This window comes from Lagenorhynchus albirostris, chromosome 13 (assembly GCF_949774975.1).
Source record: "Lagenorhynchus albirostris chromosome 13, mLagAlb1.1, whole genome shotgun sequence".
Taxonomy (NCBI): Eukaryota; Metazoa; Chordata; class Mammalia; order Artiodactyla; family Delphinidae; genus Lagenorhynchus; species Lagenorhynchus albirostris.
The window spans coordinates 906,196-923,131 of NC_083107.1; the positions used below are offsets into that span (position 1 = coordinate 906,196).

At 51.9% G+C, this 16,936-nt stretch overlaps 1 protein-coding gene across 4 annotated transcripts in view; it reads right to left on the reverse strand.

The window, feature by feature from the left end:
* The window catches only part of LIMS1 (LIM zinc finger domain containing 1), a 94,437-nt gene that overhangs the window by 41,892 nt on the left and 35,609 nt on the right, over positions 1-16,936 (reverse strand). Inside the window, exon 1 of one of the 4 annotated variants that reach the window (XM_060168887.1) lies at positions 1,547-1,706. The exons of 2 other annotated variants lie outside the window; for them this stretch is intronic. In XM_060168887.1, coding sequence (XP_060024870.1) covers positions 1,547-1,653 — 107 coding nt within the window. In that variant the 5' untranslated portion in view covers positions 1,654-1,706. Of the gene's footprint in view, positions 1-1,546; positions 1,719-16,936 lie in introns of those variants that run through there. One more of the 4 variants, XM_060168886.1, reaches the window with a different exon arrangement.

The following is a 16,936-nucleotide window of genomic DNA, read 5'->3' on the forward strand; positions in this document are numbered from 1 at the left end:
ACCCTGCCTCTCTAAATCGATAGAAGGTTCTTTTCCTGGCTGAGCTCGAAGTCCTAAAATAAGTAAATGGTCACTTCTCTGAACCCGGGGACAGAGACATGGCAGTAGCCTAAGCCCCTTCTAATCACCAGGGGACAATACAGCAGAAAAAGTGGGAAAATGTGTCCTCACCCCAAGGCAACAAGCAATACACCTTAAGAATGATTCTTCCTTCTGTAATTTAAACTCGAGACAAAACAAAACAACCTAGTTGTTTCAAAGGCCATTATGACTTATCTACATAACCAGCCCCTCAGACGTAACAGGTAATCTCATTCATGGGTACTCCTGCCACTGTCTGAAAATAAGTGAAAGTTGGCGGTCTTGAACATCATTTTACATATCTTATTTCTTTTAAAGTAAATTCCTTAGGACCCCGAATCTGAAATTAAAACCACTCTTGGACCAAGAGCGGATCGGAGGCAGTTTCAGGGCTCACGTCCACCCGTGCCCATCTGGTCAAGCAGGAGGGCACTCAGAATTCTCACTAACCCTCATACTTGAAATTTACACGTCAAACTCTGAAGCTTTAAACTTCTGTCTAATCCGGTCAATTCAGAGTTGATACACTAATTGTAGCGAAGAGACACCCGACGTGGTAGGGAATACATTCTAACAGTGTGAGTATCAGTACCAGCCAGAGTCAGAAAATTTCAAATGAACACACACCCCGCCCAAAGCACGGCTCCTGCAGTAAATCTGTACACAAGGTTAATACAAGTTTAAAGGGCTTCCTTGTCAACTGTTTCCTGTTAAGTTTAAAGAATTTAAAATAAACTCTAAAAGCGAATTTATAGGTGAAATATATATATAGAGAGAATATAATTATTATATACTATATACATATATAAAACGTATCTATTCCTCTCACCACCTGAGTGGAACTTTCAAACGCGTGGATCAAGTGTCCGCAAAGGCACTGAGGTGCCACCCAGCGCGCGTGCGCGGAGAAGGGTCCCTGCTGTCAGCTCCGAGCCCCACCCCTCGCGGCAAACACAGCAGTTTAAGCAACAGCTTAGCGCGCAGGGGCTGCTCAGAACCTGTAACCTAAAGATAATTCAGTAGCGGTAAGCAAAACTGACACAGTGTTGTTTTAGGCCAATTAACGGTGGAAACAGAAACCCCTAACCTTTTCAGTTAGAAAGGTCTCCCTCCCTCCCAGGTTACATTCAAAAGTTGCCCTGCCCTCCTTTGTGAAATCCATGTCGACACCGAAGAACAACACCCTGACGCCCACCCAAGACACCACCCGCGACCCTCACCGTCAAAACGCAGAGAAAAGTCCCTCTGAAACGCGCCCTAAGAAGCCCAAGCGATGTGCCTTCCGACAGCGGCGGGCAGGTCTAACCCTCCCTCCGCGATCCTCGGCCCTGGGGGTGTAGCGAGGCTGCAGCGCTGGGAAGCTGACGCCAGGGGCTCAGCCCGTCGCCCCTCGCCGCTCACCCTCCGGCCGGGCCGGGGCTCAGGCTGCCAGGCGCCCCTCCCCCTCCCGCCGGGCTCCACTCACCTGAGCGCCTGCTCCTGCTGCCCCGGGAGCCGCAGGCTGTCCGGCCGGTCCCTCCTCCGGCGGTAGAGCCCCGACTGAGAGAGCTCTTTGAGCTGTAAAGCCGTCATGCTCCCGGACCGCGACCCTCGGAGTCCGGCACCGGAGGGCGGGCGGCCGCCAGAGCTGCGGACCGCCTCGCGCACACCTGGCCCGGGGCGCCGGCGGCCGCGCTTCCTGCTTGCCGGGTACACACCCTCCCGCGGGCGGCCGTATCTCCGCGCCGGCACCTGGGAGGGCCTGGTGCTCACGTGCTACCGCCGAGCAGAGTCCGGCTGCCCTGAGCAATCGCACCGGCTCCTGCGTGGGCCGTTCCAGCATCGTTCTGCATCAAAACCGGGCTAAAACGCTCCAGAAAGGTCGTGACTCAAGAAGGGTCCTGCCCTGTTCTCTGGGCCAGGAAATCCACCAACACTTCACACGCAGCCGTCGGTTTCAAGAAGTGCCTGGGCATCATGAGCTCGTTGGGACGTTTTCCTTCAAACGGAAAAGCAGTTCTGAAGGGCAGCACACCGGCTCCGCTCTCTCCACGGTGCTCTAAATCCTCTTCAGAAAGGAAGGAAGTGTCTTTTTCCTCCCCCATTAAGTGTTACTCAAAAATTCATAACTGAAAGGGAGGTGGTTTCTTCTGCCATCCCCCGTCCCGCGATTCTCTACACCCAAAGCCGCCCACCGAGACGGGTCCCCTCGCGGGAGATGCGCACACTGTCCGCCTACTACTGTCCCTGCGTGTTTGATCCCAGCGGCCACAGCCTCAGGAGGGAGGGTCTGGTTCCTGGGGTGTGGGGTGTGGGGTGTGGGTGGGTGTCTGCAGCGTGGGGTACAGATCACAGGGGCACGTCCTTGTCCCCGGACCCCGCAGGACGGCCGCGCGGCAGCAGGCGGGTCTGACTCAGCCCCTCTCAGGACGAGTCCCCGCCGGCGCGAGCGCGGGCCTGCTCTCAGCCAACAGCTTGGCTTTGCGGTGCCGGCAGTTTCTCTGCGTGTCAGCATCTTTCTCCCAGAATCCCCTCCAGGACGAGAGCGCAGAGAAATGGGTCTGAAAGTTCTTTTCACACCAAGAGTTAAAGAGTTAATACATTCCCCTCTCTAGAAGGATCCATATTATAAATTCAAATATTCAGGACCCCAAGGAAGGGGGCTCTGCATCTCACCCCTTCACTCAGGACTGCGGCCCCGGCTCCTTTAGGGCTGCAGCCCTGGTCCCCACCTGCCCACGCCCGCCCCAGTGGAAACACAACTTTTTACAGTCACCATCGAAGTGTAACATATGTTTTTAAAGAAAATGCAGGGGGAAAATTAGTAATTTTGTTACCACACTGATGTAATTAGTGACAAAACATTACCCAAAAAAATCGAGGGACAAATGTATCTCTTCCTCCCTCTGGAAGGATACACAGAAAACTGGTAACATTGGGTGCCTGGGGGTGGGGCAGAGCAGCAGAAGACAGCTTCTCTGTAACCACTGCTCTATACCTGCTGGACTTGGAATACCCTGCACATTCAAAAATAAATAGGAAAAATTTAGAAGGTTTACATATACCTTTTGAACAAAGCTCTAGGATCCTACTGAGACATAAAACACAAAAAAGTTTGAAGTTTACAGTAATAGAAACATATAAAATTAGGATTCCTTAAAGCGCCTAATTCTCACATTTTTGTCATGACAGGTGAAAAACGCAGAGAAACAAGCACCAATCTTTTTTTTTTTTAACTGTAGGCATCAAAACAGAATAGATGCCTGAGGAATAAAATACAAACTAATTGTAGCCACTGCAAACACAGAAGCCTCAACGTTGAAAAGGACTTGTTTCCACAGGAAAATGAACATAAGAGAGCTTGATTTTTAAAGAGAACTTGCAATAGAGTAATGCAGCCCGCTGACAAGGGAAAAGGCTTGGAAACTAGTAAAGTTGACAAGACAGGAAACACTACCGTGTAGGACGAATCCTGTATTTTATGAGTCTAAAGTTAAAAGGATGTGAACAGGGGGAAGAAAAGTTATGTAAAACAAACTGAAACAATTCTTGCCTGCAGACTTTTAAAATGGCTGTGCTGACACATACAAACTTCAGTAGATCCATGCTTGTCACAACTGCATAAAATTAAATCCTGGGGCTTTGGGCAAAGGCCTTTAACCACTGCCATTTCACTGACAACACAGACAGTGGGAGACAGTGGTACCCTTCCCTCCCCGCCACACGCAGCCAGGGAGGGGCGCCCATTTCTGGGAGGGAACAACTCCCTACCACACAATGGCTCAGGCTGCAGCCGGATGACACCCCCAAACAATGGTTTCTGTGCATCTGCGTGGGGGGAGAGAGGGACAGAGGGCACAGCCCTGGGACGCGGCAGGCAGGCGACCTGACGCCGGGAGAGGCCCCATGTCCCCATCCCCGTAGTTCCCTCCTTTCACGCCCTCCCGTAGAAAGTTATCAGTTGAGCCTGGATTGTAGATCAGGCCTATTTTAAATGAGCTCTGAATTTCAAACGACCGTCTTAGCGTTTGAGGGAGGCCCACGTGGGTGTCCATACAGGGACGTCCATTTCGCGGCAAAAACGGACTCCGAAGGGCAGTGCTGCCTCCCTTAGAGCCCAGCGGCTGTCAATGAACAAAGGTTCACAGAACGTGTCGAGGGGGCACCGCGGGGTGGCGGCTCTGCGAACCTGTCTGCCCACTGCCCCCGCTGAGCTCCGACTCACAGCGAAATGTGCCGTCAGCTCGGCAGGCACTCCCTTCTGCAGTAGGCTTGTGCTCTTGGTCGAAATGACTAAGCAGGAAGCCCCAGGGAGCATCACACCGGCCTCGCTCTGCAGGCTGACCTCTGACCCCGCCCTTTACCTTTCGAAGTGTAGCGGGGAGGCGGTCACCGACCTTCTGTGAATCCGAGCAAAGGTCAGTGAGTCTCAGAAATGCATGCGAGCACAACACTGCCCCCATCTCAGGGCACTGGCGGGTGGACTCACCTTCCGACCTGCACAGACGCCTCTGCCCCAGGGCGGGACCCTGACCTCAACTGCGGGCCAGACGCTGGTACAGAAGAGCCCCTGTTGTACCCACCCCGCCCATTTCTCTCCAACTCCCAGTCATCTTTCTGCCTCTGGCCTCACCCGCCTCTACTCTACCCTCCAAATTTCCAGGAGTTTTTTCCAAATGTAAACCGGTCACTCGCGGGTCCTGGAAGACCCTGGGGTGACCCGACGGCTGATCCCCGTGCTGAGTGTGGTCCCAGGACAGATGGGGCGTCCTGGCCCCGAGCCCTGCCTCTGGACTCAGCGCAGGGGTCCCTCTCACAGGAGGGCTTTGGAGACCCTTCACTCACTATCACCAGGGTCTCCACACACACCCCCCCGGCAGATAACAGCCCTCCCAGGGCAGCCGTGTAGCTACTGTATCGCTGCGTCTTACAAGGCCAGGTACGTGGTAGAGTGTGCGTTTGCTCAGGAAGTTCTCTGGTTTAGTTGTTCGACCGATTGATTTTGAGAGCCTCGCCACTTCATGATGATGCTGCGTTTCAGATGAATGCTCCAGAGCTCTGAAACTGGTTGTGTTTTGTTTTGTCTGTGCGTTTAACACTCGACATTACCTAAATGAGATTCTTAAAAGGCACATCCATTCCACGGTTTAGGAAAACTGTACTTTCCTGTGAGATTGCAAAAACTCAGATGCTGCACATTTGTAGTTGAGCAACACCTTCCACCAGTATGAACACTTTCCACTGGGGATAAGAACTAAGAAGCCACCCTCTACCTGACTCAGTCCAGTTCTCAGTGTACTTGGTCCCAGTACCCGCTTCAGGCTCTGGGGGTAAAGAAACCTAATTAGGCGTCAAGCCCCTAAGCCCCATCCCCAGCGTTCCTGCGCTGACGGCTCCTTCTCGACAGCACTGAGGGCTGCACCCTGGCTTCGGGGCCCAGCTGGCTGCTGGCCCCGTCAGCAGACCTTCCAGACCAGGGGCCTCAGGCCTGCAGATGGTCGAGCAGCTATAAGTTTCCAGGCCATTAATTTCCTTGTACACACGCGGTAAGAGAAGAATTTTGTTTTGCAACCACTCTGAACTTAATGGAAATGAATCCTTTTTAGTTTAAAATTTATCCTATGAATAATCCCCTCCAGGGGAAGTAAAGCTTCTCTGATAAAGCAGAGCACCGTCCTCCCTCCTTCCATGCTCCCGTCTCCAAAACTCTCACTTCCAGCCCCGCGTCCTCCACACGGGCCCCCAGGCATGTCCCGGGTGTCACACGAGGGCTCGGACCTCGGCGATTCTCGGGTGCAGGTTCAAGTTCACGTCGACCAGAGCAGAGTGTGAGAGGGCAGAATCTACCGTCCAGAAGCATCAGAAAAAATCACCTAAGACATGGTCCCTGGCCCGTCTGCGAGCCCCTCTGAACATCCCCTCGACCCTCCTCTCGCCAAGCAGGCGGGGGAGCCTCGGCCGAAGTCTGACACCCGACAGGTCAGCCGTCAGAAACACAGAGAATCGACACGGGTCACCCACCGTCTTCTGCGAGACAATCACAGAACATTCCCAAAGCCGCGCCGCAACAAGCAAGCTTTCCTGTGTCCTTCAAAAGGATTTAAAACAAAACTGCAGGTCACCCTCCCACCCCACCAATCTTTCTACGGGGCCGAGGCGGGGACAAGCTGGTGCGAGGGTGCAGAGGGAGCCCGGGGTCACCCGGCTGGTGGGTCCACGTGGGCAACGTCCCGGCTGCGGCCGGCGGGCAGGCAGGCACACGAGTCACATCACTCCCGAAGGCCTCAATCTTTCCCTTCGGAAACAGAGCGGTCGAATCCGATGATCTGAACGGTCTTTTCTGCAGATTAAAATTTCAGCAAGCGCCCACGGCAGGGGAGGGCCCGAGGCTGGCAGGCTCCTGGCACGCTCACCCCTCCCCGCAGGTCAGGCTCCCGCCCCGGACCCAGACGGGGCCTGAGGCTGGCTTCACACGCTCGGCCGGCCGTGCCCCCGACCCCGGGCCTGACCCCCGCCTCGGCCCTCTCCCCGGCCACCTGCTCCACAGCCAAGAGCCGAGCTGCACATAAACCCCCAGGAAGGGACCCTGACTACCCGCCTGATACACGAGCCGCGGAGACGCCGAGGCCACGGGGAGAGACAGTGCAGAGTCAGCGGGGCCCCGGCCTCCATCCACGGGCAAGTGCGACCCCATGTGACACCGTCAACATGGTTTCAGAAGACTGCACATGAACCTAAACTTCTGTAAATAGGATAACTTTTAATTCTCTGAAGGAATTCTAGTGGTTGTATGTTCACAAAAGAGAGCTTTGCTGAAAATCCAGATTTTCACATGATTTGACTTACAATGGGTTTTGCTATCACCTTCTGTATAAAGTTGCTCCACACACTGTTTCCACTCATTCCACCCGTCCACCCCGCAGCAGGCGTGGACCTGCTGAGCACATTTCCACACTAAACATTCCTGTGACAAAACCAACAGGCGAAGGTCCCGGAGCAAGAATCCCTGGACGGCAGAGTTACCGGCAGCGGCTCTGAGCTCCTGAGGCTATGGCTCTTCTCCCCGGAATTCCAGGGCGTCGTGAGCATGACCACAGCACCTGCGCAGCCCCAGCCTGGTTTCAATGCCCCAGTTACTACTGTCAACTTCCACTTCCAAACCATTTCACCAGGGCATCAAAACACCCCCGGGTTCTGCGTGAAGTCTCATCTTGAAGCTTTCTGTCTGGGGGGACACCTTGCCAGCCATCTAACCCACAAATAAATAGGGAGCTGAAAATGTGTCAAGTCACAGAAGACAAGGCTGCTGCGAGGATGGCAGGGACGCAGGGAACGCCTCCCGAGACAGAACCTCGGGTCTGATCCCCCAGAGCTGGAGGGAGGGGAGGCTTGGGGAGAGAGCAGCTCAGCTCGTGCAAAGGCCCTGAGGCTGCGTGAGGGGCTGGGGGGGGTGAGGCGAGAGAGCCAGTCAGGGGTGTCTCTCCGGTCCAAAGACCCCTCTCCCAGAGCGGGGAGACCGAGCTGTCAGGGCGGAGATGGTGGTGGCGGGTCGGGGTGGGAGGGTGGGGAGTGGGCGGGAGGGGGTCTTAGGGAGAGGAACTGGTGGCAGACCAGATGCGGAGCCCGGGCTGCACTCGTGCTGCCGTAGTCCTGCCTGCGGAGAGCCAGCATTTTAAACTGATTGAATCTAAGAAGACTGTTTTCAAAGAGTACGTACAAAAGAAAGGGCTGGGGCACAAAGATGCGCACGCTGTGCCGCACACGGAGCTGATGTAAGCGCCGCTCACAGCTGAGGAACACGCTCTCATTCAACGTTCACCTCCGTCCTACCAGCCGTGGGTCATTACTGTCCCCACTATGCGTTTGAGGTAACTGAGTCTCCAAGCAGCTCAAGGTCCTGACGGGCAACACAGCCAGCGAGGGAGACTGTGGATCCACACCCAGGTCTGAACGCGGACAAGCCCCGCCCAGGAAGCTTCGGGGGCACACAGGAGCAGGGCAGCGCTGGGATCCAGGGTGAGCTGCCCCCAAATGTCCCTCAACAGCACATGGATTATTCTGAATTAAAGCTGCTTAAGAAACGGCCGATGTAAGAGGGACACTCTGACCCCCTCCTGTCTCCCTGAAGCGGGAGATAAGTCTCCGTGTTGAAGGAGGGAGAAGGACACCCTAATGGCCAGAAACAGGGCAGCCCGTACAAACCAACCCGCGACCTCTTCCGGTGACTAACCCCAGGGCCAAACCGTCCAGATCCTTCACTAACTGAGCATCCATAGCCTACGTTTCTTAGTCCTGTCAATTCCTCACTAATTTATTGTTTGTCTAAAAAAGCCACCTGCTTTGGCCACATCTTAGGTCCCATTTCTGCGAGACCTCCGTGCACAGGAATTGAAACTTGTTTCTTCTTCTCCTGTTCATCTGTCTTGCACCAGTTTTACTATTAGTGCAGCAACGAGAACTCCAGGGGGCAGGGGAGGTGTCCCCTCCCCACTGTGGGCACAGAGGCCCTGGGGACAACCCCAAACTAAACACAGGCTGGAGACAGACTCAAACCACGGTCCCCCCGCCTGCCCACTTTCTCTCCCAGAAATGAGGCAGGAGTCCAGCTGCACCTGGGTCCACGCGGTGGACGGGCCGCCGAGGGCTGGGAAGGAGGCCGAGGTCACTGACACAGACCTTCCTCCTATAGCTCCGGGGGCAGAAGCCAGTTGACGGCGTCAGACTTGAGCCTTGACGTCGCTGAATTCCTGGACTCCTTGGAGGCTGTCTCCCTTCAGGATACGTGTGATGACTCAGGCCAAGTGTTCGGGGAAAGAGGCAAAGATTCTAATGAAAAGCGGTGTTCTTGAGACCAAGTATGTAGTTGGACAGCAACAGGGAACCTGACGGGGGCCCACGTCCCCAGCTCCCGGTCTGCCGTCCCTCCTGGTCTGACAGCCTCCCCAGTGTCTGTCAACAGGAAAGTGCATGTAACAAGTCGTGACCCCTTCCTGGAATACCACACTGCTACAGAAGAAAAATAATTCACTAAAGCTGCACAAATCCACAGGGGTAAACCTACCTAAGAACCGAGAGAATGAAAAAGCACAGCTTGCACAGTATCACAAAGAGCACACACTATTTAAAATCTAAAACAAAATAAACAACCCCATGAGTGCTAAGAACACACAGTGTGTAATAAAAGGATGAACAGGAGAGTGGTTCCCTCCCAGAGGAAAAGCGGGAGGGAAAATCACCGGAACGGGAAGTGTACCAAGAGCTCAACTGTACTTGTCATGTTTTATTTAAGGTGGTGATGGGTATTGGGAGGCTCTTTCTATTGAATTCTACATCTTCATTTAAAAAAAAAAAAAAGGATGAAGATGCAGAGCCGACGTTCTCTTAGAGCAGGTTTGTAAACCCCCAAGTTTCAAAGCACCACTTCTGCCACCATGTGGCTCCTCAGGGTATTACATGCACATGATTTTCAGGAAATGGAAGTCTAAAAAAGGGCATTGTTAATTCTCAGGTGCAACGTCACAGGAATGTAACCCACTGCGAGAGCCTGAGTGTCCACCACTCGATAGGTAACCAACACTAAAAGCCTTTCTTACCACTTCTGAATGATGCTTAATAACACAGAAGACAGAAAGCATCACGCTAGGTGCAAAAGAATGAAACTGGACCCCTATCTTACACCATGCACAAAAATTAACTCAAAATGGATTAAGGACTACATGTAAGACCTGAAATTATAAACTCCTAGAAGGAAACATAAAGGAAAAGCAACTTGACATCTGTCTTGGCAACGAATTTTTTGTATATGACACCAAAAGCACAAGCAACAAAAGCAAAAATCAACAGGTGGGACTACATCAAGCTGAAAAGCTTCTGTCCAGCAAAAGAAACAATAAAAAAATAAAAAGGCAACCTACAGAATGGGAGAAGATATTTCAAATCACATATCAGATAAGGGGTTAATATCCAAGATGTATAAAGAATGCATACAGCTCAACACTAAAAAAAAAAAAAAAGAATCTGATTTAAAAATGGGCACGAGGGCTTCCCTGGTGGCGCCGTGGTTAGGAATCCGCCTGCCAGTGCAGGGGACATGGGTTCCATCCCTGGTCCGGGAAGATCCCACATGCTGCGGAGCACCTAAGCCCATGTGCCACAACTACTGAACCTGAGCTCTAGAGCCCGTGTGCCACAACTACTGAAGCCCGCACGCCTAGAGCCCGTGCTCCGCAACAAGAGAAGCCACCGCAATAAGAAGCCTGTGCACTGCAATGAAGAGTAGCCTGACGGGGGCCCACGCCCCCAGCTCCCGGTCTGCCGTCCCTCCTGGTCTGACAGCCTCCCCAGTGTCTGTCAACAGTATTGTTAACTGTTGTTATACCCCCGCCGCAACTAGAGAAAGCTGTCACGCAGCAACGAAGACCCAACACAGCCATCCATGAAGGAATGAAGGAATGAATGAATGAATGAATGAAATGGGCATGAGGGAATTCCCTGGCAGTCCACTGGTTAGGACTTGGTGCTTTCACTTCCGTGGACCTGGGTTTGATCCCTGGTCGGGGAACTAAGATCCCACAAGTCGTGGGACGCAGCAAAAAAAAAAAAAAAAGGGCACCAGACCTGAGCAAGCCATTTTTCTTTCTTTCTTTCTTTCTTTTTGGCCGCGCAGCATGTGGGATCTTAGTTCCCTGACCAGGGATCGAACCCATGCCCCCTGCATGGGAAGCACGGAGTCTTAACCACTGAACCGCCAGGGAAGTCCTTGAACAGACATTTTTCCAAAGACACACAGATGACCAACAGGTACACAAAAAATGCTCAACATCAGTAATCATCAGGGAAATGCAAATCAAATCACAATGAGCTATCACCTCACACCTATCAGAAATGCTATTATCAAAAAGACAAGAAGGGACTTACCTGGTGGCAAAGTAGTTAAGACTCTGCACTCCCAATGCAGGGGGCCCGGGTTTGATCACTGGTCAGGGAACTAGATCCCACATGCATGCCGCAGCTAAGAGTTCGCATGCCACAACTAAGAAGCCCGCCTGCTGCAACTAAGACCCAGTGCAACTAAATAAATAAATAAATACTAAAAAAAAAAAGACAAGAAATAACAAATGTTGGCAAGGATGTGGAAAAAAAGGGAACCCTCCTGCACTGTTGGTGGGAACGTCAATTGGTGCAGCCACGATGGAAAAGAGTATGGAGGGTCCTCAACAAACTAAAAATAGAACTGCCATGTGACCCAGCAATTCCACTTCCGGGTCAATATATCTGAAGGAAATGTAATCACGATCTCAAAGAAATATCTGTGTCCCCTTGTTCACTGCAGCATTATCCACAATGATCAAGATATGGAAACCACCCAAGTGTCCATTGCTGGATGAACAGATAAAGAAAACCACACACACACACACACACACACACACACACACACACACACACACACGAGTGTTAGCCATAAAAATGAAGGACATCCTGCCACTTGCAACAACATGGATGGTCTTTAGGGCATTACACTAAGTGCAATAAATCAGAGAGAGACAAATACTATACGATCTCTCTTACATGTGCAATCTAAAAGCATTGAACCCATAGAAACAGCGTAGAAGGGAGGTGCCAGGGGCTGGGGAGTGGTGGGGCAGAAATGGGGAGATGCTGGTCAAAGGGCACAGAGTTCCAGTTACGAGAGGAATACATTTTGGGGATGTGATGTCCAGCATGGTGACAACAATTAACAATACTGTATACTTGGAGGTCATGAGAACAGTTTTTATGTTCTCACCAGCACAACAAAATGGTAACTATGTGAGGTCATGGGTGGGTTAATTAACCTTATTGTGGTAAGCATCTTGCAAAACTATACACATGTCTCAAATCATCACATTACACACCTTAAAATTACACAATGTTATACGTCAATTACATCTCAGTAAAGCTGGAAAAAGAAAACGTTTTTTGAAACATTATGCTATGAAGCCCAAAGATAATGAGAAAGTTATTGGACATAAACTGTAGGAAAAAAAGGATGCATGTAGGCTACATCAGAGATAAGAGGGTTAAATGAGTCATAAGGCCAGCAAAACCAGGTGAGACAGGCCGGCTTCCAGACACAACTACCCGGTAGGTGAATGAAGACCTCTACTCCAAACCCAGAAGTAAAGAAGCAGGAAGAACACAGTAAAAAGAAACCTGTCCACAGCATGGACGCTGACGCGCAGAACGTAGCACTTTTAATAGCAAACGCACCAACACCCAGGTTAGAGAGAAGCAAACCTAAAGCTCATACACAGTGGTCTTAACTAGACATGTGGGAACACGTCCTCGTGTGAGATGATTTGCACAGGTGCACTTATTTGGTGGAGGGAGCAGACAACTGGCTTAACTGCGGTCCATTCACCCCTGGGGGGAGGGCATGCAGCGGCGCTCGCCCGACCCCGCAACCTGACCAAGCTGCGCCTCGCCCTCCGCTGCCCCCAAACCCCCAGTCGCCCTCAGCAGCCCCCTTCTCACCAGCCCAGCCACTGTGTGGAAGGTCACGTCGCCCCTCCCTTCGTATGCACGCCCTCCCAGGCCCCCCACGCCACCACCGCACACCCCGCTGTCCCCTGGTCCCTAGGCCCGCCCTTCTGCGCTGGGCCAGGCGTGGTCGGTCAGCCTTGAACTCAGACCCCAGCCTGGGCAGGGGCTTACTGGAGAGTTTTTCTTCCTAAGGGATGGTTATACCCATGCCCCACGGAGCTACTGGGAAAAGGACGTGGATTAATGGAGTAATAAGCACATTGGGAGTGCTCGATGAAAAACAAGTATCACATCATCATCGATACTTCTTTTCCTCACTGCTGTCAAAGCTGTATTTTTTTTTTTTTTGCAGAATGCGGGCCTCTCACTGTTGAGGCCTCTCCCGTTGCGGAGCACAGGCTCCGGACGCACAGGCTCAGCGGCCATGGCTCACGGGCCCAGCCGCTCCGCAGCATGTGGGATCTTCCCAGACCGGGCACGAACCTGTGTCCCCTGCATCAGTAGGCGGACTCTCAACCACTGCGCCACCAGGGAAGCCCTGTATTTTTTTTTTAAATGCATATGCATTTAAATGCATATGCATTATCTGAGCATATTATGTTTCAGTTCGGAAGACGATGTCTATTTTCCAGGGGGAGAAGTCCAGAGACCCTGGTGTCGCAGGAGACATAAGCCTTCACCACCTCCTTACCTGCGGCCTCACGTCCAGCCACTTCTCCCTCCCAGAGTCCACACGCTCTGCGTCTCCCTCCCGTGATGAGCTGCCAGACACCCCTGCCCCACTGGGCTGGTAGCAGATCTGGATCCGCACACGGTTCCACTCTGTGGGGACTCGCAGAGCTCCTGGAGAGGCTCCTGCAGACAAATCCTCCCCACGGCACCTGCCACACTGTGATGCTCAGAGGCAGCACACAGTGGGTCCACAGAAAAGCCTGCTGAACGACTGACGTTTGGAAACTTCGCAGAAACACAAGAATGTTGATCGATTTTTTTTAAAGTGTCTCACAAAATTGTGATCCTTTTTCTTACTAACGTATACACGACCGTAACTAGAGTTTACCCCAAAGAGGTGCGTGATTCATGGGGACAGTTGGCTGGGTGCTGGGAAGGTGAGCAGCTTCCCATAAAGAGGCTCTCCTTGGTGAATTTTCAGAAGCTTAAAAGCTTGACCTTCAGTTTCTGAAGGCTGGCAACCCCGTTTTGTCAGTTTGTCCAAAGTGGATGCGTCTCAGCAGTTGTGATTAACACGTGTAGAGCGGATGTGAAAACCAGGAATCCAGGCTGTAACCACCAGGCCAACGAACACACTCAGCTTGCATGACCAGCCCGTCCCCTCCGGGGTGCAGACCAGGTGAGAAGTCAGATCACCGTCAGAAGGTTTGTCTGGTGGGCGTCCCGGGGCATCACACGAGCTACCAGGTTTGCTGCGGGGGAACCTGGTGCTCAGGCCTCACCTGTTTCCTTCTGTTTCTTTCTACATTCAGTCACTCCATCCCTCAAGGTGACTACAGGTCTCTGTCCTGTACTGATTTCAAAGTCTGAACTCTTTCCTTCCTAAACTGCTCTTGGGCTCCTCACTGCTGTCCCCAAGTTGACATGGGCACAGAGAACCTGGGGACCAACGTCGGGACCATCCTTCATGACACTTAGGACCAACCTAAGTGAGGCATCACTACAGCCCAACATGAAACGTTCCTCTGCTGACATTTAACCAACACGCCTGGCAGGTGGCAGGTACACAGTAGATAACTGTGGATAAAGAGGAAAAGGCGGACAACGTAGGATATCAAGAGGAATAAATAGAAGTTTCAAAAAGAAAAAAAAATTTTTTAATACAAAATATTTGACATTTTGAATGGGCACTTTCAGCTCAATACACACAGGTTTTCTAGGATGCAGGCAATATAAACCACCTCAGGTTAATTTCAGCAGAAGAGGTACTTAAAAAAGGATGTTGGGCTATTCACAGAATCTCCAGGATCAACAAGGCACTGAGCTCATAACAGCAAAGAGAGCCCCCTGCCCACCGGCCGGCCAGTCACAGACCTTCCCCAGGCGCAGACAGCACCGCAGGGGCGTCTGGCCCCCAGCCCGGCCCCACTGCAGCCACGTCCTCTAGGAATGATGGCAGGCATCCCTGCCTGCACCTCTGAACCCGACAGCCGGCAGTCACGCCTGGGTCTCAGCTGCACCCGGGGCTGGCGAAGTCGGGGCGGGGGCTCAGCACCTCAAGTGGGAGCAGGACTCAGCATCCCCGGAGACTCACCAGATGGAGAAAACAACAAACAATGGGATTCCATTAAAAAGGAATGATGTAAATTAACCACCACTCCCAAACAAAAACAAACACAAACCTCCCCCCAGGGGAACTGCTCTCACCTGGTAGAGGTTCACATCTCTGACTGCCACGTGCTGACAAGATTCGGGCGGGCCCCCGCAGCTCTACAGACACCCCCGCCCCCCCCCCCCGCCCCCTGGTCCTTGGTTGGCTCCAAGGAGCAGTGGGCAGGCGGCTCTGATGAGTCTCCAGTTTTCTTCCAGGACAGGAAGGAAGGAAGCTAGTTCATGCTGGTTACAAGAAATCCAATCGTGAGGATGGCGACCAGGAGAAGACTTGTTTCGATGTAGTTAAAGTATGTCACTATCTAGTCATTTCCACAGAACTGGATTTAACTTGCGAGGATCTGAACGCAGTGATGTCTAAAACCTGACAACGTTAAACGGCGTCTTCACGACTGCTAACCTCCTCCGCCGCAGGGTCAGCAGACTGTTTCTATAAAGGTCAGAGCGAGACTACTTCAGGCTCCGAGGGCCACACGGCCTCTGTCACGACTTTTCACCTGATCCTGTGGCTCAGAGGTGGCCCCGGACGACAGCAGACAAATGCTGGGCTGCGTCCCAAGACTGATGTTTAGGTTTCGTGTAATTTTCACATCTTCTTTTCATTTTTTTCAACCATTTAAAAACATCGAAACCATTCTTTGCTCACGGGCTGTGGGCTGGATTCACTAGCCTGCAGACTGAACCACATCTGGCAAACTCACTCAAAGCACCATTTACTGGAGAGCCGCGAGAAAACAGATTTTTCTTTATAAGATGCTAACTCCTCAAGCAAAATATCCGACCCCACTTTCCCAAAGCGAATGTCCCGAAGAGCCACAATCGCAGCCTCCACAAGGACGAGGGCGGAATTACAAGAGGAAAACAGACTCCCAGCTTCCACTGCACCTGCACACATGACAGCGTCAACACGCGGTCTGACCCGCGCACACGCGCCTGGCCGGGGCCTCACTCCCCACGAGACGACCTGCCCAGAGAGGAAGGTGACAGCCGCGGAGTCGGGGAAGAACAGGGAGTGCTGTGCTCGGGGCAGACACACCTTCCTCTCCCCAAATCGCTAGTGTCCAACAATCAGGACTCCATCCCACACAAAATTCCAAACTGGGTGTTTTATCATCACTGACCTGCACCGAGATGCTCACCGCCCAGCTGCTCCGTCTTCAATCTCTCCTTCTAAGTATAGTACTAATCAATTTTTCCTTTCTTCCAGCTTATAAGAAGCCATAAGTTTCCTTCAATTCTATTAAAGCTGTGATAAGAAAAAACATCTGGCAAACTACTTTAAACTAAAACGTTAAGGATTGAAACTATAATTCCCCAGAACATTTTTACTTGACAGTTACCTTCATTATTCTGACCAACAACATGGAAATACCACCCACAATGGGAGGTATTTTTTAGCAGAAAGATTTCTTTGCGCCTCAGATCACATGTAAGACCCACCTGGTGAAAAAATCCACTTGTAAAGTAATAAATTTGGCGAAAGTATATATTTATTTTGGTTCACTGTGAATCTGATATACTGGAAAATGACTAGTTGGAGGGTCTTGAGCCAGCTTCTTACACATCAGGTCCTGATTCTAACATGCGTGCCCCGCAGGGCTGAGGCAGGGGTCAGAGGTGACGTGCATCAGGTCCTGATTCTAACATGCGTGCCCCGCAGGGCTGAGGCAGGGTCAGAGGTGACGTGCATCAGGTCCTGATTCTAACATGCGTGCCCCGCAGGGCTGAGGCAGGGGTCAGAGGTGACGTGCAGAGCCTCACACGGGGCAGGTACCCACCACTGGCGGTTATCACCATAAACAGGACGTCTAAGAAAGAGCTTAGAATTTAATGTGTAGAACATGTAGGAGAATGCTTTAAAAGAACAGTATTTCTGTTTGCATTATGGAAAATGAAGAAAAAGGAAACGTGCGCAAAGAAATTCTTCTGGTTGTGGAAGTGGAAAGACAGAGCCTGTGTGTGTCCCTGTCTCTCACACGGGCAAACACACACATACACAGGCACCTGCCAG